General features: G+C 41.7%; 2 protein-coding genes and 1 long non-coding RNA gene across 12 annotated transcripts in view; 1 reads left to right on the plus strand and 2 right to left on the minus strand.

Annotated features, from left to right (window-relative positions):
• ADIPOR2 (adiponectin receptor 2) overlaps positions 1-10,889 on the minus strand; it is a 35,758-nt gene extending 24,869 nt beyond the window's left edge. The window contains exon 1 of one of the 3 annotated variants that reach the window (XM_080971647.1): positions 10,731-10,889. The gene's annotated coding sequence lies outside the window, so the exon portion shown is untranslated. Of the gene's footprint in view, positions 1-5,405; positions 5,552-7,466; positions 7,487-10,730 lie in introns of those variants that run through there. The other 2 variants (XM_080971649.1, XM_080971648.1) reach the window with 2 other exon arrangements.
• A 305-nt stretch (positions 10,890-11,194) lies between these two features.
• On the plus strand, positions 11,195-26,939 carry LOC308457625. The gene is made up of 3 exons (XR_013977053.1): positions 11,195-11,418; positions 20,338-20,469; positions 25,295-26,939. It is a non-coding gene; the product is annotated as an uncharacterized lncRNA (long non-coding RNA).
• Positions 18,878-27,246, minus strand: part of WNT5B (Wnt family member 5B) — a 125,430-nt gene continuing 117,061 nt past the window's right edge. For all 8 annotated transcript variants that reach the window (XM_080971632.1, XM_080971636.1, XM_080971634.1 and 5 more), the window contains one exon: positions 18,878-20,448. In XM_080971632.1, coding sequence (XP_080827758.1) covers positions 19,990-20,448 — 459 coding nt within the window. In that variant the 3' untranslated portion in view covers positions 18,878-19,989. The remainder of the gene's footprint in view (positions 20,449-27,246) is intronic.

The following is a 27,246-nucleotide window of genomic DNA, read 5'->3' on the forward strand; positions in this document are numbered from 1 at the left end:
TAAATTACACAACCAGATTTTTCACACTTTATTTCCCCACTATGCCATAAAAGCATTGTACAATTTCTATTTACAATGCCTACTCTTACTCTTAGAAGAGCATGGAGACCACCATGATTTAGGCAGCTCACACATCCTTAAAACCAAATCAAGAATCCCAGGTACATGTCCCAACAGCAATGGGATTTATGAAAAGTGAACTACAGCTACCTACATCGTGAAGCTTTCTGTGAAAAGCTAAAAACCGAAAGAAAAACTAAAAAGCCCAAAGAAGAATACACTAACCATGTATTTCAAGATTTTAATACTGTGGTTGCCTGATTATATACACAAACGTACGTACACATACTCTATGAGGGCAAGAGTGTTCTGGGTGGGTGGAGGTTTTTCTGTTTATGGCAACCTAATAACCTAAGTCTAAAGTCTAAAGAGCTTTTTCCAAAGCATTTCTAATTTTATTCCTACATGAAATGTTCAAATGCTCTAACAATAGGACATTACTGTAACTAGAGCACTAATAAAAGCGGCATCATGCACTACATTCAAAAAGCAGAGAGCCCTTAGAGAATCATGCAATTCACCAAGATGCTTAACTATTTTATATAAAAACAACAACAATCAACCTTTCTTCTGCAAATAAAGTCCAGTCTCCTGGGGGAAACTTTAATGCCTGACATACTAATACCAAGCATTCCTAGGTCTTTCTGCTTTATGGAGAGGAGCCCATCTGAGGTCACTTTCAATGTAACAATGAGAATGTGTACAGTTCCTTTTTGTCAATGGGGAAAGTAACACTTTGCTAACAAAGAGATATCAGCAATACCAAGACTCCAGCAGACAGAATATGTGTCCCCAACAGCTGCTTTTTGTTACCTGTAAACTGCTGATAAACACAATAGCTGAGTTTTTCAAACAGCAAATTGCCTAGGCAGACAACAAAGTATTAACAGACAAAAATAAAGGTGTCCAGGGACTAGTAAAATTCCACAGTTGTCTCCAACACAGAACTTGCATACAACATGGCCTCTGATAAAATGCAATGGCAATATGGACAGTCAGTGTGCCTGGCTGTTAACCAGAAGGTTAGTGGCTCAAGCCCACCCAGGGATGGCTATGAGCAGGATTTCTGCATTGTAGGGGGTTGAACTAGATTATTTTTGGGGTTCCTTCCAACTCTATAATTTGTGTTTGAGGTTTCTTTTGAGAGCCAGGAGATTATTTACAGAACAGTTCTTAGTAGTGTGTGTGTGTGTGTGTCTTTCTGTCTGTCTCTCTCTTTCACACACACACACACACACACACACACACACACACACACTATCTCAAGCCCTGTCAACTCACACTGGCCAGGGCGGAAGGTGGGTTGAGTTTCACTATGACAGCACCAGGGCTGGTGTAGCTGAGGATCTCTTGGAGATCTGCAGAACTTTGGATCCAAAGCCTTCAGTGTTCCATTTCAGGGCTTTCTTGTTAGCTATTACCTTTCTGCCAGATAATGTCAGCAGCAAACAGAGGTGCATACAATATTTAACCTTTAGCACTAGAAGCACATATGCACCTTTGGTCATGGAAATGCTCTTCCGTGTGCTACAGTCATTTTAAGTTATACAACCAAGGATTGTAGCAGCAGATAAGTGAGATTACATCACCCATGTTAACTGAAACACAAGGCTAGAAAAACACCAGCTCACCTTTCCACAAGTTTGTATGATTGGTAGAAGGAATGTGCATTGAAAAGTGTTCCAAAAATGCTTTCCTGTTCCCTACTTACTGGTAACAGTTACTGCCATTATTGACCATTAGGGGAAGAGAGTATAAGCATCTTAAAACTCACTAACTAGCTATCTTAATACCACAGTGATGCAACCAGAGCAACTTCAGAGTATGCAACAACAGACCTTGAACAACTAGTTCAGAAATATACAGCAATTAAGGGGTGTGACTGTCCAGCAATGTAGCCATTATAGACTAGTAACTTTTTCATGTGGAATCGGATATAGACCTGTGTTTGCTCTGCTTACCAGTGTGAGGTCATGTGCTAATTTTAGTTATAACTTGGGTTTGCAAATTCAGAGTTGCAAAAGGTCTGCCCTTTGTACTTTTTATGCAGTAGAGTTACACAAGAGATAAGATATGTGGTTTATATAATAGATTTCTCAGACAATTAGAATCTTGTATGGAAGAGGGCTGAATCACAAAGATAAATACACAAGTTAATATTAGTACAAGTCATGTCCATTGGTACAGCGTGAACCATATAATGTCATTCTAATATAATGTTACAGTTGAAGAAGGGCATTCTTGAAAATATATTAAGTGATGCTATCTGAACATTAATCCCATATACACATTCCAGATCAAGATAAGAATCAATTGGTGCACTTAAAAAACAACAACACTTTAGGCAGCACAAATATGGCATGGCTGTGAGCAATGACACCAATGGAAGATTCACAGGCATGGCCTGACAATATCCCTCAGAGCAGTGGTTTTCAACCAGTGTGCCGTGGCACCCTGGGGTGCCTTGAATGATGGTCAGGGTGCCGCAGCAACACTGGTCTCTGCCCCCCTTTCCTTCCCTCCCTCCTGATGCCCCCTCACATCTCTGCCTCCCAAAGGCTTGCACAACTGTTTATTGCAGTAGCCCTGGCTATAAGCTCTTTGGGGCGGGGGGGAGGCAGCTCACAGACTAGGGACTGTGGCAGCAGTTGCTCAGAGGTCTCCCAAAGAGAGGGGAGGTGGCGGAGGGAACACTCCACAAGGGAGGGTATTCAAAAAAGGGTGAGAGGCTGCCAGCTCTGCAAGCAAGGGGTGACATAACTGGGCTCCTGAGCCCCACAGGGGTGCCACAGAAAGCATGTAGTTGGTTAAGGGAGCAGTGGACTCAAAAAGGTTGAAAACCTCCGCCTCAGAAGTTTCAGGCTCTCTTGTTTTGTGTATATAAATGTTTGCGGTCACAGTGAAAGATAGTTCATTGTGTATCTATCAAAATATATCCCTCCTAGCCTTCTAGTACAAATATTTGCAGCAAAAGTCAATATAGGATGTCAAAGTTATAATCATAAAAACACAAAAGAACTATAATTTTGAATCACTCCTCTAGCCTTCAGCACTTCTCTGGCTGTCTGGTATCAAATCCCAAATCCTGTCGATTTTTCTTTGCTTCCCAACCCAAAGTCCTGTTTCAGTATGCCAATAGTTCTGTGCTGACGCAAATATGGGGGCGGGGGGGGGGATGTTGTTGTACTTGAACTCATGCTATCCAATGGATGACATTTAACTACATGATTGATAAATGTTGAGATTTACAATTAAGAGTGGTTGCAGTTCTGTATTACTACTCTCTGTAGCTAAACACAAAACCTATTTCATTTAAGTACCAGAGCAGACATAACACGGTCATGGCACAACATTTACCTTTCGATCAAAACCTGTGGGATAAACATTTTCCATGACAAATGCACAGCAGTCTATAATTAACATTGTAATAACTCTAATTTAAGCATGAAACAAATATAAAGATTTACTCCATTCAGATATGATTATGTGAGCAGAAGTTTGAAGGAAAAGTACCGTATTTTTCGCTCTATAAGACGCACCAGACCACAAGACGCACCTAGTTTTTGGAGGAGGAAAACAAGAAAAAAAATATTCTGTATCTCAGAAGCCAGAACAGCAAGAGGGGTCGCTGTGCAGTGAAAGCAGCAATCCCTCTTGCTGTTCTGGCTTCTGTGATAGCTGCACAGCCTGCATTTGCTCGATAAGACGCACACACATTTCCCCTTACTTTTTAGGAGGGAAAAAGTGAGTCTTATAGAGCAAAAAATACGGTATTTGTCAAGAGACAGTCAAGGTTAAGAATAGCACTCTGGTCACAGCCATGTTTGAACTGTTGACAAACGTGACTATTTTCAGAATAATAGAGCCTGAAGTACCACATAAGCCAGAGTAAAGTCAACCCTTAAGAATGCAACATTGTCTCATTTCCTTTTTTAGAGCAGCATTTTGCTACAGAGGACACACACACAAAAAGACAAGGTGGCTTTTTACATGGGTACACATTGGCCTTAATGCAAAGATTACAACTTGGCTCAATGAGTTCCAAGAAATAATATTATCATAAAAAATAGAACTATGATATTGACAATTATCATTTGTACTCTAAGAAAGCTTGAGCATTTTGTGGGTAGTAAGTCCTTGGCAGTTGTCTATGCTCTTCAAGTAGCATAGGGCTCTTAAAATCCATTTGCTAGTCCATCAGACCAACTCAAAGATGCATACATCCAATCATGTACATTTACATGTAAAGCAGATGAGAGATTGTGACCACTAAGGGAGACAAGCAAAATGCCAGAATTTAGAAGTTTAGAATTTAGAAGAATTTAGATTGCATGCCAGTGGCATGCAATTTATAAAACTAGGCATTTAAAGTATGGGACGTATCGCAGATATAGCCGCCAAGAGTTGGCTGGGGTAGAAATAATGAAGTTGTTGTTGTTGTTGTTATAGCTCAGAAGAAACAACTGAGTAAGCCATTCCCTATTAATTTCCCTACCAGTTTTTCAAGAAATGCAACTGAGAGCACAGCCCAATTACCATATAAATACTATTTACAAATCCCGTATTACAAACTATACATAAAATCTACAGAGACACTCCTGGAATAAGCTTCAAAAGTCTGTGTAACCACAGAATGTTCGTAGTTCTGTCCTACTATGACTCTGCATAGAATTAATATATGTCAGAATCCAATGCATATTTAACTATGCAAGGTGAAGCATTTCAGATTGTTGAATAAAGAAAACTAAGGATAGTTGATCCAGGTCAGAGCACTACAGAATCATGTTTACTCCCTACTGAACATTTAATGGCCTTGAAGGATATACAAATAAGTCAAAGGCTGTCTACATACTACATAAATGGATGTCCATTACAAGTGTTGAGGCTTAGATATTCAGTAGTAGTGTAGCTTTTGGTGTAATGAATAAGAAAAATCATGCTGGAGAAGGACAAAATGCCACTATCCTACACCACATCACCCAAAAGGCCAAAATACCAAAATTCTCTCTGGCAATTCAAAACTTTTAAATATTTGAAGTATACAAATAAGATTTCATAAATGAATAAGATCCACAATGCTACCAAACCCACCCTGCAGTTTGCACTAAGTGTTAGGTAAAACATTTAACAATCATACCCTATCCACATTTACTGAGAAGTAAATTATACCAATTTCAACAAAAATTATTTCATGGTAAATACAAAGGACTACAGTTTAAGAAATTAAACCACAGACTGAATATTAAACTCCAATAAAACAAGACATAAGGGTAACATGAAACACAAGTGTTTCATCTATTATATGCTACACAATCCTGGCAAGTAGAACTTTCAGAGTTTCTTACCCCTGCTATCTTGACAAACAGATACAGGCAAGATGTTGCACTTTAACCCAGTTCAGGGAAAACTGAGCTTGGCATTCACCGTGGAAGAGATTACCAACCCATGCCCAGATCCTTCAGGAGATAAAAGCCAAAACTCCACCTACAGCAAAACTGCATTGGCTGCCAAGCTGTTTTTCCCCTACAATATACTGGACAAGTTTAATCTCAATTTGCATACGGCATGCCCATTAAATATCACAGCTCCTTTAATAGGCCTACACTTCAAACTGAACGTGCTGTATGCATGTACCCAACAATTCTTTATTATATTTGTTTACTTTAATTACACCACCACAGTGCTATACAGTAATTAAAAGTGACATTGTTGTAAAACTGGATACTTAGTTGTACAATGTGGGCTTACTTAATCCAAAATATGCTTCCTTGTAAGCCTTAGCCAACCAAATATATAATATACATATCTGAAAATTACTCAGTTGAATATCTATGGACATCTTATTTTGCTCACCCAGCTCTAAGGACACAGGTAGAACCTGACCAACAGGATTGATTGAGGAAGAGAAGGTATCTATATCTGTTGCATGACTTTGTAAATATAGTCAAGTGATGTTCCAGTATTCAAGTATATTTTAATACTTTAGAGTAGTCAAAGCAAAACAGCAAAGAGTAGTGTGGTGGGAATATGTCCTTACCTAAATACAGAGGGTATTTTTGCAGAGAAGCGAGTCTCCTTTCAGAGCTGTATTTAGAAACATAGACCGTAGTCTTTGTGAATTTTAAGATGGGCTGTTCTAAGGACAATACTTCTACATCCATTTTAGAGGGATGACCCATGCATGCCCATACTACCCACATGAGGTAGAATGAGTGAGATGAGGCAGTGATGGATGTAGGACTGCCCTCTAACAACTACACCACATTGCCTAAATTTCAGGGAATGCCCAGCAGCATGATCCACTTCCTTTACTTACCTAGGGTAGAAAAATATAGTGGTTTCATCTGACTTTTCATATTAGTACAATATAATTCCTTGCCAGTGGTTCAGCAAGGGGGAGGGGGCAGAGGAGGAGAGACCAATATTTCTTTGAGGCCTACTAGTTCTGGCAGAGTTCTCTGCTGTTAGCAGCACCCCTTAACTATCACTCTGACAACAATCCCATGACAGTGAAACAGGAGTAAGTTTTCCAATGCAAAAATGCTCAAAGACCAGGTGTTTACAGATAAACATGCATACAACTGAACTATGTGTTTCCACCTATTGTTTATGTAGGACTGTAGGCTGGCAAAAGCAAAATGATTTTATTTTAACTTAAACATTTATTAGATCTTTAATTTCAACTCTGAAACATCCAAGTTAACTAAGAGGTGGACATGGCAGGCTGGGCACCTTCAGAAACAAAGTACTCAAGACATCTCAGAATGCAGAGAAGGGGCTAGAACTCAGACCAAACAGCCTTGGATCCATAAACATGCAACAAGTAATAGCTGAGTTGCAATTTCTTAGTGGAATACTTTATGCCAACTGGCCAATATGGACTACTACTTTTTAAAGCGGGTGAGGATTTATTTCCAAAGAGAAATGTAAACACCTCTTTAAAAATGGAGGCAACATGCAGGCAGAAGTCCAGTGCACTGTACACATTGGTAAGCAAGCTTTTTAAATAGTGCTTGGCAAGCTCATTTCAAGTGCTTTATGCAACTAAAGTCAACAACCCTTTCACCTAAAATTTGTCCCAGAGTGTCTTCAATACTGGTGGCAAAGTGTTCCAGACACTCTTGTGTAATAGCACTCCCTTCCCCTGGCTATGCATACACAAGTTACTGCTTAACAATGAATGAGCAGAGCAAAGGGAGTGCAGGAGAGGCAGAAGGGGAAGACGTGAAGGTGAAAAAGCTGCCCAATCAAAAGCTGTGCCCGGCTCATACCAGCATGGCACAATGTGTGTGTGTATACAGGGGAGAGAGGGTTCCTTCTTAACTTTGAAGCCACTTTTTATGGATTTTCTCTCCCACTGCTCCCAATGGGACTGAAATAATATATTAGAGTCAGGCCTCACTTACTTTTCCTGCATTCGGGGAGCTCGCTGGGAGACCTGGAGGGCTTTGTATCTAGCAGGCCCAAAGCCTCCCCTGCTCCACTCCCTGCAGTGTGGTGACTTGCCAGGGAAGATCACCTTCATCCCTCTGCATAGGTGACTGGGAGATCTACTGCTGGTGAAGGGCGAGTAATAATAAAAATAATAATTATACAGCCGTTGGGATGCCTGCCCTCTATGTGAACAGGGATACAGTTATTAATAAGAATCATCATATAATAATCCTTAGCAATATTTCATTTCTCACTAAAAATACTTAACAATATTTATTCTCTTTTCACTTCCACACCTTTTCAGGTCAGCAGAATGTAGGTCATCTGACTGACTCAACATCTCTGTCATTTGAGTCAAACTGTTGACCAAGGAACACATGATGAAATCTCTCAGCTGTAAGTCTTAACAGTCTGAGCAGTGAATAAACATATGTAACACATATGGTGCAATCTTATAGTCTCTGAAAGATGCCAAAGGATGTTTTTGGATCTCCCTCTCAGTGGTAAGAGAAGTCTGCCATTGGAAAAAGAGATCAGGCCATGCAAGCATCCTAGTTGAAAGGGTCTGCGGCAGTGCTACTCTGATATTAAAAGTGTTAGCTAAACTGGATAAAGAAAAGGTCCCGTGCTTGTTTTCCTTCTAAGACAAATGAAAACCTGCCAGGAAGCAGGTGACTTCTAGTTCTCTTCGCCCCTAGGAGAAACTGGGAACATAAGATTAAGATCAAAGGTGATTTGTTACCTATCAGCCGCATTAGACTCTTGAGTATTACATGGCAGGTAAGTGAAAACATGACACAAAAATAATTCACATGACTTGTGAATACAGGAAGCTACCTTATACAGAGTCAGACCATTGATCCACCTAGCTCAGTACTGTTCACACTGACTGGCAGTGGCTCTTCTGAGCTCCAGTCTTTATGGTAAAGAAAGTTCACAATATTGCTCAGTATATATATTTTGATCCTGATTTAACTACTCATCATAAACCATTTTTTTGCTGTTCCATTAATCCTGTTAAAATTTAGGCTCTCATTGATATGCTGATATGATTTCCACTAAGAACAGAATACAGTCACTTAGCCTTATTAACAGAGTGGTTTGTAAACAACTTAGGATAGCTTTTTATGTTTTTACACAAGTGACAACTTCCTATGCAATCAAACTTGTGTACTGCTACTGTGGAGCTGTGCATCGCGTAATAGGAGAAATAATACGTCTACTTACTCAAAAAGTGTGAGAAGAGGGGAGACATGAGTCACTCATACTTCCTGCCACTACTTTTGTGTTAAGATGTGAAGTTACCCTTTATGCAGTTTCTTTATAAACAAGGAATATGTTTCTTGGTAACAAAGCTATAAATAATTAGATGCCCACTTTGGGAGAATCCTAAACCTATACGTGAATGCAAGGACTGTTGAAGTCAGGGCCACATTTGGGCCTTTCTATGAGCCACTAAGATTTAATTCAACAAACAGCAGTGATGGATACAAGCCACCAAAAAGGTTAACTGTTTGTGACAAAAGCCACGAAAACAATGTTGCAAGCCACTGCAAGGACAATATTTAACTTCTGTTTTGTCAATCCTTTGAGTGACACTGTACTTTTCAGATACACTATGTTTCATATATGAGAATATAGAGGTTTAAAACATTGTTTTATTTTGTTTTGGTGAAGTTGGTTGTACACTTCTTTTTAGTTTCTGAAAAAGATTGTAGCCTTGGTCTCTGGTGTGCCAAACGGTCATTGATTTTTTTTGCCACTGCAGCCAAAAAGTTACTATTCTAGAATCTGCTCAAGAGTCCATAACTAGGTAGATTAACTTCTCATTTATGATACACATACTTATTCATGTTAAGTTCAATTACACTTACTTCAAGGAGTGCATAGGCTTTGAACATTAGTTTTGCACATTCTCAAGAAAATATTGCAGTACCAATTTTACAAAAGGCCAGGTGTGTTAAGATTTCTGAGTAAAGCAGTATTTCCAAATATAAAATACATGCAAACAGTTGTCATTTACAAATATTTCAAATATGTGTAAGCTGTACCTTCTGCCAACAGACACAAGTACACAATTGTTGATACCAAGCCTTGTCCATAATAGTTACTTTTTAAGCCTAGCACACTCCCCACCAGAGTAAAATAGTTCTCTGGTTGTACTTGTATTTTCTCACATCAGTATTTTATCAGTTTCATTTTCTTGTCCAAGTTTACTCCTAGTGTACAGTACAAAATACGCAGGCAACTGACATTCTCAATAGAAATGTTGAGATTCACAAGTAGCCCTCTGCATGTTTATTGAAATGGAAGTCCTCAAAACTACTTAACACTTCATTTCCTCAAATTCTGCTAACAGCTGTGAAGCAGTTTACAAAAACATGACCAGTGCTTTTCACCTCAAGTGTTGTCACCATTTGGGAAGCAGGAGCCATCTCCTAAAGTGATGATTAACAATTAAAACTACCCAAATGTGTGAGGAAAACCAAGGGCAGGTCCATGTTTACTCAGAAGTAAGCCAGGCTGCCCAAAGGGCAGTGTGTTAAGTGTGTTTAGGATGATAACCTTGGTTACTTTGAGGGGGGGGTAGGAGTGGGAAGGGAGTTGCTTGGTTTTTAAGTTCTTTCTTTTCGTCTTAAACTTCCAGAGATATCAACTAAGAGGCCACAAAACCACACACCGTAATAAAATTCGCGAGCCCTTTAAAAAGGTGCCACAAAATTTCGCTGGTTTTGCGTCTCTAGTTAGGCAGAAAAGCCTTTTAAAAAACCACCACCGTTTGCTTGTTAATTAATAATTCCATTACTTCAGTATACCCAAAGACTCAAACTATACAGGTGTATTAGGTACCGGATACAACACTCAAGGGAGTTGGTCATTTATTTATTTAAAAAGTAAAACTCTTGGGCGTTTCGCGAGAGTCCGAAAGGCGTTCGCAGCCACTTATCACTACAGCTCCCGGGGTGAGAGAAGAGGCGATAAGTGACTTGCCCAAGGTCAGCAGCAGCGCCCAATAGGAGGGGCTCAAGTGCAGGAAATCGAGGTCAACCGGCAGAGAGCGCCCCGCGAGCACCACGACCCCCGCGGCCTGAGGAGGCCCTGAGCGAGGAGGTCGGAGGTCGCACCCCCCACCCCGCGGCCTATGTCAGCCGGCAGCGAAACCGGCCGAGGCCCCGCCGCCCGCTCCTCAGGGGGCGCCCCAGTCCGGAGCCCCCCAGCCCCTCAGCCCGGCTTACCGGACGGCCTTCACTCCGCTGCCCAGCTGTGTCCGGCGCTGAGGGGGGTCGGAGGGAGGGAGTCCCCACGGTGCCGCCGGCGCCTCCGGGAATCCCGCCCCCTCCGCCTTCACTCACCACCTCTTTCAGCTCTCCCGTCGCCTCCCCTTTGCCCCGGAGCGCGTCATCATCGCAAGAGGCTCGGCGAGCCAATGGGCGGCGGAGCGTCGTAATCGGAGGACGCGCAGGCGTCAGCCACGCCGGGAGGACGTGCTCGGGGGAGGAGGGGCGGGGAGGCTCAGCCCAAGGGCACCCTGGGACATGTAGTTTTCCCGGAGGCGGGCGGGCGGCTTGAGCGCGTGACCCTGCCGAAACCGAAGGCGCCGCCTCCGCATTGGTAGGAAAGTAGGTCGTGGGCTCTTAAAGCGTCCTTTCGCGCCAGGCGTTAGTTCTGGCTCGGCGGCCGCCGCGCAAAGTGCGTAATGGGTGAGCGCTGCTTACGGAAGGAGCGGAGTCGCGCGGGGCCGTTGCTCAGGCGGCGGTTGTTTTTCAACGGCGCGCTCGCGCGGTTTGTTGATTTCAAAGTACGAGGAAGGCGGCGAGGTTCCAAAAGGAGGAGTGGGAAGGACCTCAGGGCAGCAACAGATGAAGGGGAAAGTGGCAATACTGGTCCCTATTACTGTATAATATATCCTCCTTGATAAGAAAAGTGTGTATATCACTGTACAGTATGTATATAGCTTGAGGCCAGCAATGTACATGGTTGCCAAAGCTTGTGTTTAATTTTATTACTTTCTTTCCCAAGTAAATGTTGTTTAGAGCAGCAGCAGGAGACTCCTACTTTTTCCTTGCAGTGACAATGCTGGGGTTTAAATAATATAAAAAGCAAAGGTAGCCCTATTGGTGGCACCCTCCCAAATCAGCTGAGCGATGCTTTTGGGGAGACCAGCCAAAATGTCACAAAAGTATCGCAACCTTCTGAGTCCTCCAGAACTTGTCATCAGGCACACACACTCCTCTGCTTTATGTAATAACTTTGCCCAGTGAAGAGTTCTGGAGGACTCAAAAGTTTGCCACACCGTCGTCAGTATTTTTTGTTTTGTCCCAGTAAATAGTATTGCCCAACTGTGGATGTTGCAATGATGTAAGTGAGCTTAAGGTGCAAAACTGCACATGCTGTGAGAGACCTTGAGCCATGTCAAGAGTAGATATGTGTAATGTTGCACCGGAAGGTTGTAATCCTTACCAGGCAGTAATTATGCTTTCAGACAGGCAGTCCGAATACCAAATGAGACCAGTTTCCACTGATTGCCACATCCAAATTTCAGCAACCTTGCTCTTCATCCACACACTACATATGGGGAATTACTTCACAAAATTTTAAAATATCTATATTTAGAATACATATAGCTTGCATAAGAACTCTTGTTTCAGTATTTCAAAGCTGCTGTGGTTTTTTTGGGTGACGGAATGTGTGCTTCTGCTGTTAAATGTTATGGGAGCCTATTGCACATTTTAAATACAGTATTTTCACATGCCTCTGTGAAATTACTGGAGGAATATAGCTATATCACTCTTGCCCAAAACCTCAGTATGTTAAGAAAAGGGGGGGGGGGGCACGAAGTGATGGAAATTGATATCCCTCCCTCCCAAAAGCATAAAACTCCATTTTGCCTATTGTAAGACTTAATAATGAAGGACTGGTTATTCTGATCCTGTGCACTAGTTTTGTTTGTTTGTTTTTAAAGGTGTGCAGATGGGTACAAAATACATTCCCAGACTGGAAGAAGGCAGTGAAAGATGGAGAAGGAGTAGCTATGGGGGTGGGATCGGGAAACCAACCCCATCAAGTTCAGTCCACTAATGTGGATGGCAAAGAAACAGAATTCCAACAAATACCATGACTGAAAAAAGGAAATGCATTGAAGCTAACATGCAAATTATGCACACAAAACAATCAGATGTGAATGACCTGTTTGCAATATAAAGACCCCATCTGGAAGTATCCTAAATCTCCCTACATTGAATGGTACTTCCTTATGAGACAACATGCTTAGAATTCTACAGCCGTTGTCCTCATTCCTGCCAAGCCATGCAAAACCACAAAGATTTAGTAAACATGATTCATCATACCTCATATAGTAACATAAAATTGGATTTAAATACTGTGTTCTTTAAAACAAAAATGGTTTATTGGCATTTCAGAAATGAATATGTCCTGTTTTTATAGAAAAACAACAACAGTGGGAGGGCAGTCTCGCCTTTGTGGCCTGATTGTGAGGTTCCAATGGCAAACTGGGACTTTGAGAGGCAGCTGATACATCTGACCTCCAGCAAAGGGACTCTCTTAGGTACTTATTCAGAAACTGAAGACGTGTGTGTGTGTGTGTGTGTGATATTTATAGGATTTAAATCTTGAATTTATATTGTAATGTATTGGATTAAATAATGTAATAGGCCACAGCTCAGCAGTGAAGCATCTGCTTTGCATACGGAATCCAAGTTGGTCTGGAAAAGACCGCACTCTGAAACTCTGGAGAGCTGCTGCCATTCGCTGTAGACACTACTGAGCTATGTATGCAAATGGTCTGACTCAGGATAGGGCAGCTCCCTGTGTTAAAATGCATCACCCCAAAAGCCTTTCTGCTCTGTTCTGACAGTTCCAAAGCAGATGACTCTTGGTAAGCCTGCAAGCAAGAAATTAATGCACTAACCATCTCCCATGATCCCCAGCAGCTAGCATTGAGAGGCATACTGCATCAGATATTGGGGGTATTACAGCATTATGGCTAGTAGCTATTGGTTGCCCTTTCGTCCATTAATTTGTCTAATCCTCTTTTAAAGTCATCCAAATTAGTGGCTATCACTACATCTTGCAGTAGTGGATTCTATAGTCCAACCATACATTGTGCATTATCTTAAATATATAGGATATGTGTTATATTAAGTTTGAACAAATACTGTGTACACAGTTTACAGCACATTCAAAGTGCATTCTTTCCCTCAAAGAATTCTGGGCAATTTAGTTTACCCCTCAGAGCTACAATTCCCTGCAACCATTAGCAAAGTACAATGCCCATAATTTTTTGAAGGACAGAATGTGCTTTGAATGTGCTTTAAAGGTATAAGGTGTATACTTAAATTATAGTGTTAGTATTATTGTATTACAATAAAGCTGGAGCTTCTACATCAGCAGTTTGGCAAACCAATCTTCCACATGCTCAAGATCTTTCAGCGCAAGCAGAAAAAGGCCAAACAAAACAAACAAACCAAAATTGAATAAAAATGAGCCAGAATTGACTGGGTTGCTCAAGCAAGCCAAGCAGTCACTGGGACAGCAATGCAGCTGAGTGTCACAAAAGAACGTACCACATCATCTGGAACAGTCCAAGGGTTTGGAAGAGCAAACTTCACAGGTAGTGCAATCCAGAGCAGATGTTTGTGGTACCAAATTGATTTGAGACAGCCCTGAACATAGTTCACTCCAGTATATATTCTCACAGCCAGGGGATGATAATAATGGCAAATGGAAGATGATTTACAAGCAAATAATTCCCTCAGCACTTTTCCAGTTTGAGCCTAGGTTATTTACTCAGAGGTACCTACCCCTGAAGCCCTATTTGTGTATTTACCACACTTGCCTGTAAAGAAACATGCAAGGGAGAGCAGTGGGAGAGTGAGCATGCTGCCAAGGCCCACCCCCTATGGTGGATCACCTTTACAGTGGTGCCTCGCAAGACGAAATTAATCCGTTCCGCGAGTCTCTTCGTCTTGCGGTTTTTTCGTCTTGCGAAGCACGGCTATTAGCGGCTTAGCGGCTATTAATGGCTTAGCGGCTTTAAGAAAAAGGAAACAAACTCGCAAGAACTCGCAAGATGTTTCGTCTTGCGAAGCAAGCCCATAGGGAAATTCGTCTTGTGGAACAACTCAAAAATCGGAAAACTCTTTCGTCTAGCGAGTTTTTCATCTTGCGAGGCATTCGTCTTGCGGGGCACCACTGTATTCCATGTAGAGCCCTCTATGAGTTTGAGGGTGAAGATTTGCGGTGGGAACTCATGGAGACCCCCTGTGTGATCTAGAACCTTGCATAATATGGGTTCTAAACATCGTGGAAGCCTCAACAAGTGCAGGAGACTTCCCCACTGCAGACCTTCACTCTCAAACCCATGGTGGGTTCCACATGGAATTACTTGCCAGAGGGCTCCAACCTTGGCAGCATGCCCCTAGCAATCCCAAATAAGTCTGCATATAGTGTTGTGACATTTCACAACAGTGGAATAAACAGTTTAGAAATGCCTTCCCCCCAATTCAGTATATAGAATGTGAGGTACAAATAAGCAAAGATGGTCAGCCATTGTTGTATGAGCAGCAGAGATTGGTTTGGTCCAAAACCTCAAAACTTCTTATTTAGTCATATGCAGTTCTGCCTTACTGGGTATACTTCAGAGGACTATTTAAAATCTACAACTATCTATCCAACCATTTGAGAAATTACCTGTTCCTCTTACCTATATGGCCTCCTCTGGTTTCAAGCACCTTTCCCCCTTTGCAGTGCAGTAACAAATACCAGTCCCACCTCTCTTTTAAACCCTTCAAAACCTTTTCATTTACAAAGTCTTTTCTGATCAACCCACCTTGTACTACCTGTTAAAACTTTCAACACCCACCCCCAACATTGGTAGTCCTTCATCAAAGCCTTCCCCCTCACATTTCACCTTTGTCCCATCCATGTGTACTTTTCGAGTGTAGGCCCTATGGATACAGATTGTGTCAACACTATGTTCTTTACAGTGCCTCCTGGTCTTTTCTATCTTACTGCAATTTAGATAACATGTAACGTGTAATACAGTGTCTAGACTTTCAGGCTGGATATGGAAAATCTCTGTTCAGATCTTGCCTGCTATCAAGCTTACAGACTGTTGTTGGGCAAGTCACTGTGTTTTAGCCTAGTTATTGTCAAGGAAAATGCCAGTCCTTTTTGGAGGAAAGATGGGTAGCCATAACATTTTAAAGAATAATACCATTTTTAGCAGAATATTGGAAACTCCTTTCATTTTCTCTGAGCATTTCTCACGCTTTCCATTAAGAAATACAAAAAACTGGGTTTATCAGGAGACACCTTGCTGTTTTCTTAGCGGTTGAAATGGGAATACAGTATGCCATCTCCCAAGGATAACAATTCTCCAGGTCATTCTCCTCTCCTGTGCTCCAAAATTTCCAGGGATTTTCTTTATATCCCAGAATGAGAGACTGGGGCATAATCGCCCAGCATATCTAAATATCACTTTGTACCAAAAAATCTAGAAAGAGCCTAAACCTCAGAACAAATATCATACAGTGCCCTAGTTCACATGTAACACTGACAGATGACATGACTGGGTTCAGAAGTAATGCTAAGCCAAGCATGTTTAGCTTCAGGTAGAGCAGCAGGCAGGGATAAGAGAGGAGTAAAGCAGCAGAATTTTCACTGAAAGTATCTGCACACCTGCATATTCATTCTTACCCATGGTTTGGCTTAGTGTTGTGTGTGAAACAAGCCAGTGTGCAGTCATTGCACAATAAAAGGTTAGAGATATGAAGGAAGGAAACACCTTTCAGGCAGCCAAAACACTGTTTTTCTTTTTTAGAAAAAAAGGATACTGTATTCCAAGCATCTGTAGCGCACAGATTTCATGGGATTTGGGGATCGTTCCAATTACTGGTTTGTTATTAAGGGAGCTAGATCAGGCCATTATCCTCTCAGTTTTTCCATGGGTGGAAAACAGCTTTCATCACTTTGAATTATTGTACCTTTGGCTTTGGATTTTATATAAAGAACATAAATCTGGGTCATTTGGTGTATTCCAAGAAATTGCTCTCTGGGATGCCAACAAATGTATGGATTAATGATTTGTTTAAAACCCTAAAATATTTTTTAAAAAACTGAACAGTATTTTTAAAGCAAGTTAATTTGCAAGCAGAATGCTCTTCCTCTTATATATTTTGGACGCTTCAAATCTGTTGCCTATGAAATATATGCATTGCTGACAACTTTAGTAGCAGAAATGGTAAAAAAAAATGACTAAAAATCCTGAGTTGAATTTTACAGAGCTCTAGTTTACAGGGCTCTTGCTTATTTCTATTGGCAATTTGTTTTTTAAAAATATAAAAGTTGTTGTTTTAAAAAGCAAGTATTGCAAATAATATTTTCAGTAATTGTTTCCAGTTTTTGGCTGGGCCTTCTGACTATTGCTCAAGTACAAATGATCCCTGTAGGTACTGAAAAAACAAACCTTTTTCATCCATCACTCACTGTAAAGGAAGTTAAGAAAACAACAATTGCTCATGACCCTGTATTCCACGGGGTGGCTATCAGGAGTAGGATGACTACATATACTTGATAATTAGTGCTTAATTGGGGGGGAAAGAACTCTAGTAGAGCCTAAAGTCAGGCTCAGGAAGATTTCATGCATGGCAAACATTCCAATATAGAACATAGGAACCAGGCCTTCATTGAGCCCAGTTCTGTCTACTCTGGCTAGCAGCAGCTTTCAATGGTCAAAGGTAAAAAAAATCAAATCACCTGCAACCTGACCCCCTCTAACTGGAGATACCAAAGACTGAACCTGAGACCGTCTGCATGCAGAGCAGATAAGAGTGATCCCTTTCCAAGGGAGCATAAGGAAATTGTATGGATCCAACATATATGTTATTGCCTGTGACAAATGCAAATATGTATTTCATTGGATGTAAAATTTCTCTTTGCCCCTGTCTGCCTCAAACTACCTGCTATGTGTACCCATGGCAAAACAGACTTGCATGTGTGTTTGTCATACTGACAAACTATATGCAGGATTCATGGCCTTTAGAAAACAGAACTTTCCTGCAGCTGTGTCAAGCTTAATACAGTACAGTGGTACCTCCGGTTAAGAACTTAATTCATTCCAGAGGTCCGTTCTTAACCTGAAACTGTTCTTAATCTGAGGTACCACTTTAGCTAATGGGGCCTCCCGCTGCCCGCTGCACCACCATTGTGCGATTTCTGTTCTCATCCTAAAGCAAAGTTTTTAACCCGAGGTACTATTTCTGGGTTAGCGGCGTCTGTAACCTGAAGCGTCTGTAACCCAAGGTACCACTGTACTCACAAAGCCCAGCAGTGAGTCATGGGGTGGAAGCAACAACTTCCTCATGGCAGCCATGTAATGCTCCTTTGGACAAGGATAGGGCAGGATGAGGTGGTGGTGGCAAGGTTGGGGTTGGAACCGTCATGCCTGCAGGTCTGCCACTGCCTTGGAGCTCTCTTCAACCTAGTCCCCTCACCCTGCTCTACTGCCATCTTGACAAACACAGCATCGCTGACACCAAGAGGATACCACCCAAGCTGCCTGCAAGCAGCACATGTGGAGTGCATTTGTGATAGCTTCAATCTATACATGTGGGTTTTTAAGGTCTGTACTCCTCTATACCAACAACAACAACCCTTGCATATGGAAAACTAGATTTCATGGAGAAAGGTTCTCACCGAGTTCTGCCGGTTTACTAATTGCAGCAGATTATGTTTTTGTGTTTGCAGCATGGGGTGGGGTGGGGGAGGCTATTGCAATAATCACTTGTTATCATTCTCTTTACTCTGATGCAAAAATACCGCTGCTCACCTCCCCAATTAGGTTTTTCTAAGGCATCCTCCCTACACACTTCTGCCTTAACAAAAAATGGCTCTGGCCCATTTTCATCCAGTCTAGCCAATCTGTGGATATGAGAAAATAATGGAGTAATGTTCCAGAATTCCCCCTGAATTTCCCAATGCTGTATTTCACAACCAATGACAATAGTTTTAAGGAAATATTTGATTCTTCTTTTGGCTTATGACTTGCACTTGCTACATTGTTGCCAGTCAATAGTAACAAGATAACTTGCAGAATGCAATAGGACCCTCGTCATTGGGATGGTGAAAACCAGCTCTCAGCACACAAGGAAGTGTACAAATCAAACGGTCTTCCAGCAACAGACATAATTCTTTCGAAATGTCACCTCTTGGTGACTTGACCATATCAAAAAAATAACACAAGAATTGGGTCTGACTGCAATAAAAGTTTTAAACCAGGAAAGAGTCCAACTTGGCAGAAAGTCCCTGTGCTGTGAAATGCATTAGCAGCAACACAAAACAAATGTGCTCACAAAAACAAGGGGAGAGGGCAAGAACAAGGGATATTTAATGTTAAAAGAGAAACTGTACATCTAGGTCAGAGGCAAGGGGGATGAAAAGGCCCTTGTGACACCCATGACCATCTGAGTCCGCGTAGAGACTGAGGTGCTGTGTTTGTCGAATCCTGTGTGTCGAATCATGTCTGTTTTTCTCTCAAGTCCAGAGACACACCAAATAAGCCCCTTTCCCAAAACAATCCAAGTAGTCCCAAGAGATCAGTCACCAGCTGTCACATATCCTGAGGTTAGATCAATACACCACACAATTCTTTTTCCACAGAAGAGAAAATCCACCAACCAGCAAAACCACTTCTGACAGTTTTGCCTTTCCAAAGCTTCAGCAGAGCCCTCTCCACTTCCGCTGCCGCCCTTCTTCATTCCACAAAATGCAGGAGAATCAGTTGCCGGGGTTTCTGTCAGGATATACAGGGGTAAAGCAGCACTTCTAGGTCAAAGGTAATGTTTTCTTTCCCCCACTTGATGCAGGGGGATCATCTGCCATTGTGCAACAGTCTCTCTTCAATCCACACATCAACCACAGCAGGCACGGACACTGCCTTTTGAATCATTCTTCCCATATCTAAAACAGGTAATTCGCCTTTTAGTTTGGAATCCCACAGTGTGTTTTGACAAGAAGCAGAAAATGACACAAAGTCCTTTTGGAAATCGACCTGAGCGTGGAGGGCACTCCTTTGGCTGTGTCGAAAAAGGCACAGAACACACCCAAGGTGAAATCCAGCCACAAGATAGCAAAGGGAACATATCCCATCCTCCTGCTTTTGTGATAAAGGAGCTGTAGGTAGATCCTTTTCGAGGACCCTCAAGAATCCCTTTTATCCTGGATGCATTGTGACACGGTTGGGAGGGAACCAGCGAACAAATACCTCCCCCCCCCCCCCGCTTTGCTCCCCTATTAAATAACAAAGGAGCAGCCCAACCATCTAGCTGTTCTAATGGAAACATTTTAGATTTTAAAAAGTCTCTTAAATAAATGTCTTTAATTATTATCGTCATCGCCATCTATTTATTTATACAAATATATAAAATAGATTTATATAGATTTATATAATATAGATTTGTAGCTCTTGTGGGCCCTTCATTTACAGACGTACTGATCGACAATCTCTGTGCACTTTTTACACTTGACGTAACAGCACCAGTGAAACTTGCAGTGGCAACGCTCAACCTGCACACTCTTGAACTGGTCGTAGCCTCGGCCACAGCACATCAGCTCACAGCCGTCCATACCCTCCGAGGTCTTATTACAGAGCCGGCCCTTGGTGCCCAGGGAGCCCGTGGTTTCGTTGCGCAGGCAGTAATCGGGGCTGGGGTCGACGTACACCAAGTCCTCTGGAGTAGGCGAATTGAAGCGGTTGTTCACTAGCTCCAGTTTGCCCTTACGGCTGATCCTCATGGCGGCGGCACTGTCGTACTTCTCCTTCAGGAGGTCTCCCACTTTGCGGAAGTCAGCCAGCTGCAACCAACAGGTCTTGAGGCTGCAGGAACCTGAGACGCCGTGGCACTTACAGGAGACATCAGCCAACTTGTACACTGCCTACGGAAGGAAGAAGGTAAGGTGGGGTCAGACAAAGTGTTCAAGCAGCACTAAAATCTGGCACAACATAAGCAGTAACTGGTGCAACCTTATACACAGAAGCAAGCCTCACTGGGCTTACATCATCATCATCATCATCATTAAGTATTATTTTCTTATACTGCGCCCATTCTCACAGCAGTCCAGTAAGGTAGGTTGATATAATGAACATCACAGCTATGTCCTAAACCTAATCTAACACTTTAAAGCATGGTGGCTCCCTGTCCATTTTCTGTTACCTGGAAGACTGTATCCAGGTCTTATCAGAGCAACTTACAAGAAATGCTCAGACCCCAAGATCACCTATGGAAACTGTGCTCATAGATCCACCTGTAAGATCAATTGGGTTGGCAGGTACCTGAGACAGGGCCTTTTCATTGCTGGCCCTCCCAAGGACTGTTGTGTGCACACAGCTCCACCAATACAGACCTTCAAACAGGCTCTGAAGGTCCATTTATTTCAAGTTACTTTCTCTTAAAGGTTTTTTGGTGCACCCACCCAACCGAACCCCAAATTGCTTTAAAGTGTTTTAGCTAATTTTAATCGCATGGTGCTGGTCTTGCTAATAGATTATGTTGCCGTGTAAAAAGGTTATTCAATGTAATGGTGAGATTGTATTATATGATTATGTGCATTATATTCCTTGTAAGCAGCATTGTAAGGGCTTTAAACTGCCCACATGTTGTGTTTTTTTTTCTCGGATGGATGTTTGTCAGATAATGGATGCAACTCCCACTTGGAGTAAAACAGCAGAGAAGAAATAATGGGATGGTGTGTGGGTGAGGCTTTTACAGGAAGTTGGCATAACCCAAGTTGCATCATGCGACCTTTATGTCTAGTTTAGCCAGGGTGGTGGTTGGAGAGATAGAATATACACCACAAGCCAACAAGCGCATGAATACAGCAACTATGTATTTGCATCTTGTTCGCCACCTGGTGGTCAGTCACTTGTCTACTCCCATTTTCCCATTACTGAATTCCTTTTTTCTAGCTTTGAAAAGCTGGTAATGTGTATAACAGTCCATGAATTTTGTAACAGTGGCTACAGAATGTCATGTGAGTTGCTTTTAAGACAAGGTTCAGAATTGAGTGCAAGCACGTTGACTGAAACTTGTTTTCCAATATCTGAAAATGCCTCTCACAAGTTGGATGCCTCTGAAACTGAAGTCTGCTGTGGAAAATGTGGACTTCAGAGCCAATTATCTAAACGAGGAGAGATTTCCCCCACTGTATATTCTTCATCATTATATTTTTAGTGTAATGGTTTTTTAACATAATAAAAAACACCATGCATCTAAAAATGTAATGTGTGAGGGAGACAAATAATACATTTGGAAAAATGTACAGATACATTAATCTGAGTCAATTCTATCAAGCATACACTGTGCAAACCCAGGTTTGCTGCTATGTAATCTGTACAGTGGCCTTGAGATAATTCTGTACATACAAAGCCAACCTGAGAATAGAGTTAAATCAACTCCTATGAAAAAGCAAACTGACCAAGATAGGAAGTTTCAGTAGATTAAAAATATCCCCATATAGAAGAGTGATAATGATGCACATGAAGCTTGAAAAGAGCCACTGGCTTGATCACCTGTGGTGAGTTAAAAATGCCTCCAAGTAATCAGACAAAGTTGCCTTGGTCCTTTCCCTCCCAGGTATGAATGTGCCACAAATGGTTAAATAATACAGAGGATGCATTAGTAGGGATTTTAGTACTCTGAAGGTACATGGTACAACAACCCTGCTGAAACTAAGGCCATACACACCATAGATTTAAAACCCATTTAAAGCACATGCCTTTCCCCAAAGATTTATGGTCAGTGACTAGATGAGAAAACCCCTGGAAATCCTGCATACGCTACCTTGAGGCACCACCATCATGAAAGTAAGGTCTGCTATAAATATATTATACAGTTTTGTTTGTACCAGTAATTTATGTACACCTAATTGGAAGGCTGATGTGTGAAGCAGCACCTTCAAAGAAATAAAGTACCTGAACCACAGAATTCTTGTCTGTTTTAATACAACACTCCCCCCCCCAACCCTACAAGGCATGTTACAAAATTCAATGTGTCTGCCTGGTGTTAGATCAGAGATGAGAGATTCATGGTGAGCTGCTGGATGCTTACTGCTTAATAAAATCTATTACCCTCATGGTAGCCATGCATCTTTTAAAAATCTGTATTTCAACTTTGAGTCTTTATGACAGCTTTTTAAAACAAAAAAAAAATTGACGTCAATCCAAATGTGAGTGAATACCATGGAGTCTTAAAAAAAAAAAAAAAAATCTCCCTCAGGAAAGACGAGAACTCAGCCAGTATCAGAGACATCCTGAAACAATCTCTCTCTGGCAAAGTTATGATCTGCTCCACTTAACTATGGTGGGATAAGTCCATCATGGAGAGAACTATGATGATGGAAACAGTCTTCAAACCAATTTCTAATTATAGGTGAGTGATGCAGATAAAGCACTTGGGGCCCAAGCCAAGTGGGTTTAGAACTAATATCTGTGCACAGAAAAAGAACATCCAAAAGGCTGCACAGCAGCAGAGCACTCTGGCTTTGCAAGCATGGAAAGAGTTCTTTTGCTATATAAAGAAATATTGATAGGCCTTGGAGATGAGCCTCCTGGCTTAAGAAAGCATTAGAACAACTTTCTTTCCTTTCTAAATATTCTGCTATACTTCAGGATTTTTTTTATTTTATGTTGAGTTCAGTCCAACAACTGTATCAGAGCCAGGAAACCTAAGCATATTCTCCTCCTGCCTTTTTACATTTAGGGTGTCATTTGAGGAAGGTCTCACCATTGCTTTGTCATGAAACCAATTCCCAATGCTGTTTTAGTTGCAAAATTAAAACATTCATTTGTAGGCCTAATTTGAGGTGCTGGTTCTCACTTTAAAAGCCTTCAACAGTCTAGAACCAGCATACAAATCTCCTCGTCCTCCCGCAAAGGACAAATTTCTTGAATGCTCAAGTCAACACTTGAGGTTCTGTTACGTAACCCTTCGCTTTCTGAAGTTTGGTAGGTTTGAGCACTAGAAACAGGGCCTTTTTGGTTCTAGCACCTTTTTTCGGAATGCTATCCCCAAAGAAGCTTGCCTGCCTCCATCACTATTCTGTTTTTACTGCACTGTTAAAATTCATCTTTTCCAGAGGGCCTGGGGGGAATGCAGGAGTTTGGTGGCAATTATGGATTCTGTTTTTCTGTTCATACTGCAGTGGTGTCCTTTGTTGTTTGTTATTTCAATGTCCTTTTGTTTATCTTGCTATTAATTAAGCATTGCAAAGAGCCTTCGTTAGATAGATAGATGATAGATGATAGATAGATAGATAGATAGATAGATAGACAGACAGATACTACTAAGAAAAGTAATTTGATTAATTCATTAACTCAGTGCCTTTAAGCATGTGCAGAATGACACTCCCTTGAACTGTACAACCACAAACAGCCCCTGCACATGTGAGATGATTATGAGGAGCTTCTGTAGCAAAAGTCAAGGATGTCACTTCCAGGAAGGCTTAAGCCCCGGTACCTTTGAGGGGAGGACTTTAATTAATCGTCATTATCAGGAAAAGAGAAGAAGTCACGCTTCCTTTTTCCCATATAGGAAAATTAAAGTGTAATCCCACACACCGCCACCACACCCTAACCAACAATAGCATCCTTCAGTACTTAACTGAAAAATGTGTAAGATTTCAGCATTTTTTATTATTATAAAAAAGGAAGATAATAATAACTAATGTGCAAATGAAAGAGACTGGGGGGGATAGAAGAGGGGGAATTGGCAGCTGAGGAGATCCACCATGCAGGATTAAAGGTTAATTTGGGCCTTGCTGCTTCAACAAATGTGAAAGCCTTGCCATATGGCTGCAAATGTTTCTGAAGGGCCTCATCTATTAAAGGATCCCCCCCCCCCCACTTTTATGTTGAGGTCTAGCATATATTTTACTATTGTTCTGTTTCAGAATGAGCTCTCTATATACTCTGAGCATATGGAGTTTTAGGGGCAGGTGAGTCTGCTAGAACCATAGTATAAAATGAAAGCCACAGCAAAGAGGCAAGTGTGAGGTTTAACTTCCACATCATGCCCAAATATGTGCATTTTTGCAGATGGCTGCAGGAAAGCACACATAAGAATAGCACACAGTTCGCTTACAGTGGAAGGTGGGAAGGTGAGGCTCCCTAGCAGTGCCAGTAACCATGCTGTATGACCAGGCTGAGATTGTGAAAACCATCTCAATGCCAATGTACACTGAATAAGACTTGGCTGGTTGAGCCTCAGTCTCAGGTCCAAAGTGAGTGATATTATGGAATTTAAAGTTGCTTTCCATGAAGTTTGTGAGATAGAAACCCTAATTCTGCATTCTACTTCCATTATCTAGAGGCCAAACCAGATGTAATGGTGGCAGACTGTCACTTTAAATGACAGCCTTCCTCAGTCATGTACAAAAAGCCCATGGGAGCCAATTTTAAGAATAAGCGGATTCTGATCTCTGTCCTAGCTAATTGGACCTAACGATAATTTTAAACAAGAGCTCCCCCCAAGAGCTGCATGGCAGTCTAATCAATCAAAACATGGCTTGAGAGCCAGATGTGGCATGGAAGCTCTCTTCTAAAGACAAACAATTGCTATTTATATCAGGCAATCCTAAATTGATTACCTGGATACCAATCTAACTGTGATGAATAGCACTTGCTTCAAAGTGATGCCGGTACAATTCTGTATGCCTACATTAAAGGGGGATATTTGGCGCTAAGAAAGAAATGATTTCCTCATGTATCTTCTTTGCTGAAATGCAGGTAGCTATGAGCTGGACCATTTGAAGAAAGATTTTGACTGAGCTATGTAAACAATGTGAAGAGTACAAGTTTCCAGAGGAAGCTAAGATGTCTGGACCTGAAACATAGACCAACTGGACTCAATCTGCAAGTGGAATTTGTTTAAAATCTGTCCCTCTTCAGCCTCCACCTCAAATTCCTTTCTGATTCTTCCTTTGTAAAGAAGTGGGATGTAAAGGGAATCAATGGGCTAATTCCTATGTGGTTAATTAGCCAAGCCTCCTCTCAGCCTTGCTTGGCACTGGATGGAGTGGCTGATGATTGAGGTCTACTACATGTTGAACGGGTAAACAACGTGGCAGGGCTGCCGAAGGGAGACAGATAAGGAGAGACCAAGTGGAGAAAGAGACAGATGGAAGGAAAGGACAGGCTAAGATAACCGTCAAAGACAAACAAACAACAGGCAATAAAGCTAAAAGTTTGGGGCCCTAAAAAATTCAAGAGTGCAGTGGAGCAGCGATGGGGTCAGGACTGTGTCGAAAACTGAAGCAAATTCAGTTCCATTCCCACCCCCTTATGGCTCTTCCTGAGAACTGAAGTGGGACAGAATTCGTCCTCCATCACTTGAGCTGCAGACACCAAGGAAGGGGGAAAGGAAGTGCTCAGATGCTCCCTAGTGATCAAGGGTGCCCCATGCAGTAAGACCTGGTCTCCAATCCAGGAAGAACTGAGGGAGGCAAATTCACTTGTGTAGAGACAATTAAACAGAACACAGCTAGAATCTTTTAAAAAAGAAGAAGCAACATTAATAGCAAAAATGGCACAGGCAGTTAGTCACTCATCACTAGTGATGTTAATGGGCTAGGTGGAGCGACAGCCTGACAAGTCCATATCTTCATGTGTCATTTGTGCAACTGCATTCCACATATCATTCATTATTGCAATTAACACACTAGCTAGGGTGGGGGTGAAAGAATGCTATCAGCCTGAGAAGTTTGCTCCAAGAAGGTTTTAAACTGAGAAGCAGATTTTATATGTTTTCTTTAAAATGTATTTTTAAAAATAAAATATTACACATGTTCTCAGCCAAATAACTGCACTCGGAAAATGTTGTTTCCTTGCATCAGGAAAACATGAATCAGAAGATGAAATTGGACACATGAGCCCTGACGATACACATACACAGCCTTCATTCAACAGAACTGGCCCCTCTATTTTCTGAGTTAATTCGTGTCACATTTCCAACTCATAAGAGTTTGGGCCCTGTGTTTAGGTCTCCTGATCCAACTGCAGTTATTCACATGTTGACAACTGCATCTCACAACAGAAATTCCCCTTACCCCAGGAGAAGGAATATAGTTTAGTGGGAGAGCATCTCCTTTACATGCAAAATGTCCCAGGTTCCAACCCCAGCAACTCCAGGTACAGGTATGAGACACCCTTGCCTGAATCCCTGGAGACCACTGCCAGTCGGTGAAGACAATACTGGGCTAGATGGAGCCATAGTGTGACTCAATGTATAGCAGCTTCCTATGTTCCTAACAGGTGGCACCTTACCATCTCCATGCCAGGAGAAAAGTTTCATCTGTTGAACTTCTGTTGCCTGCCATGCAGCTGTTAAAGCAGAGGAGGTCTCTCTCTCACAAAAAGGGGACAACCCTAGCAGTAGAATTGTCAGTGTCCAAGGAACACATTTTTTATTTTATTTTTTGCACATTTTTCTAGGTCCTTTTAGAAGAGTGGGACATAAATATTTGCCACTCCTAATCTTACAAATTATTATTATTGATATGCATGCATGACAGGTAGGAATGGTTCCATGATCACTGGAAAAGGCAGTGTAATAATTAGCATTCAGGTGCTTGAACCGTGTGCTTTTGGTTTGTTTACTGACATTTATTATTAGTTTCAGATAAACTGTTGGGTCTTATAAACTGGTCTCATTCTTAAGAATGCAACACACTGGTTACTTG

The sequence above is a fragment of the Podarcis pityusensis genome, assembly GCF_964106645.2.
Source record: "Podarcis pityusensis genome assembly, chromosome: 10".
Taxonomy (NCBI): Eukaryota; Metazoa; Chordata; class Lepidosauria; order Squamata; family Lacertidae; genus Podarcis; species Podarcis pityusensis.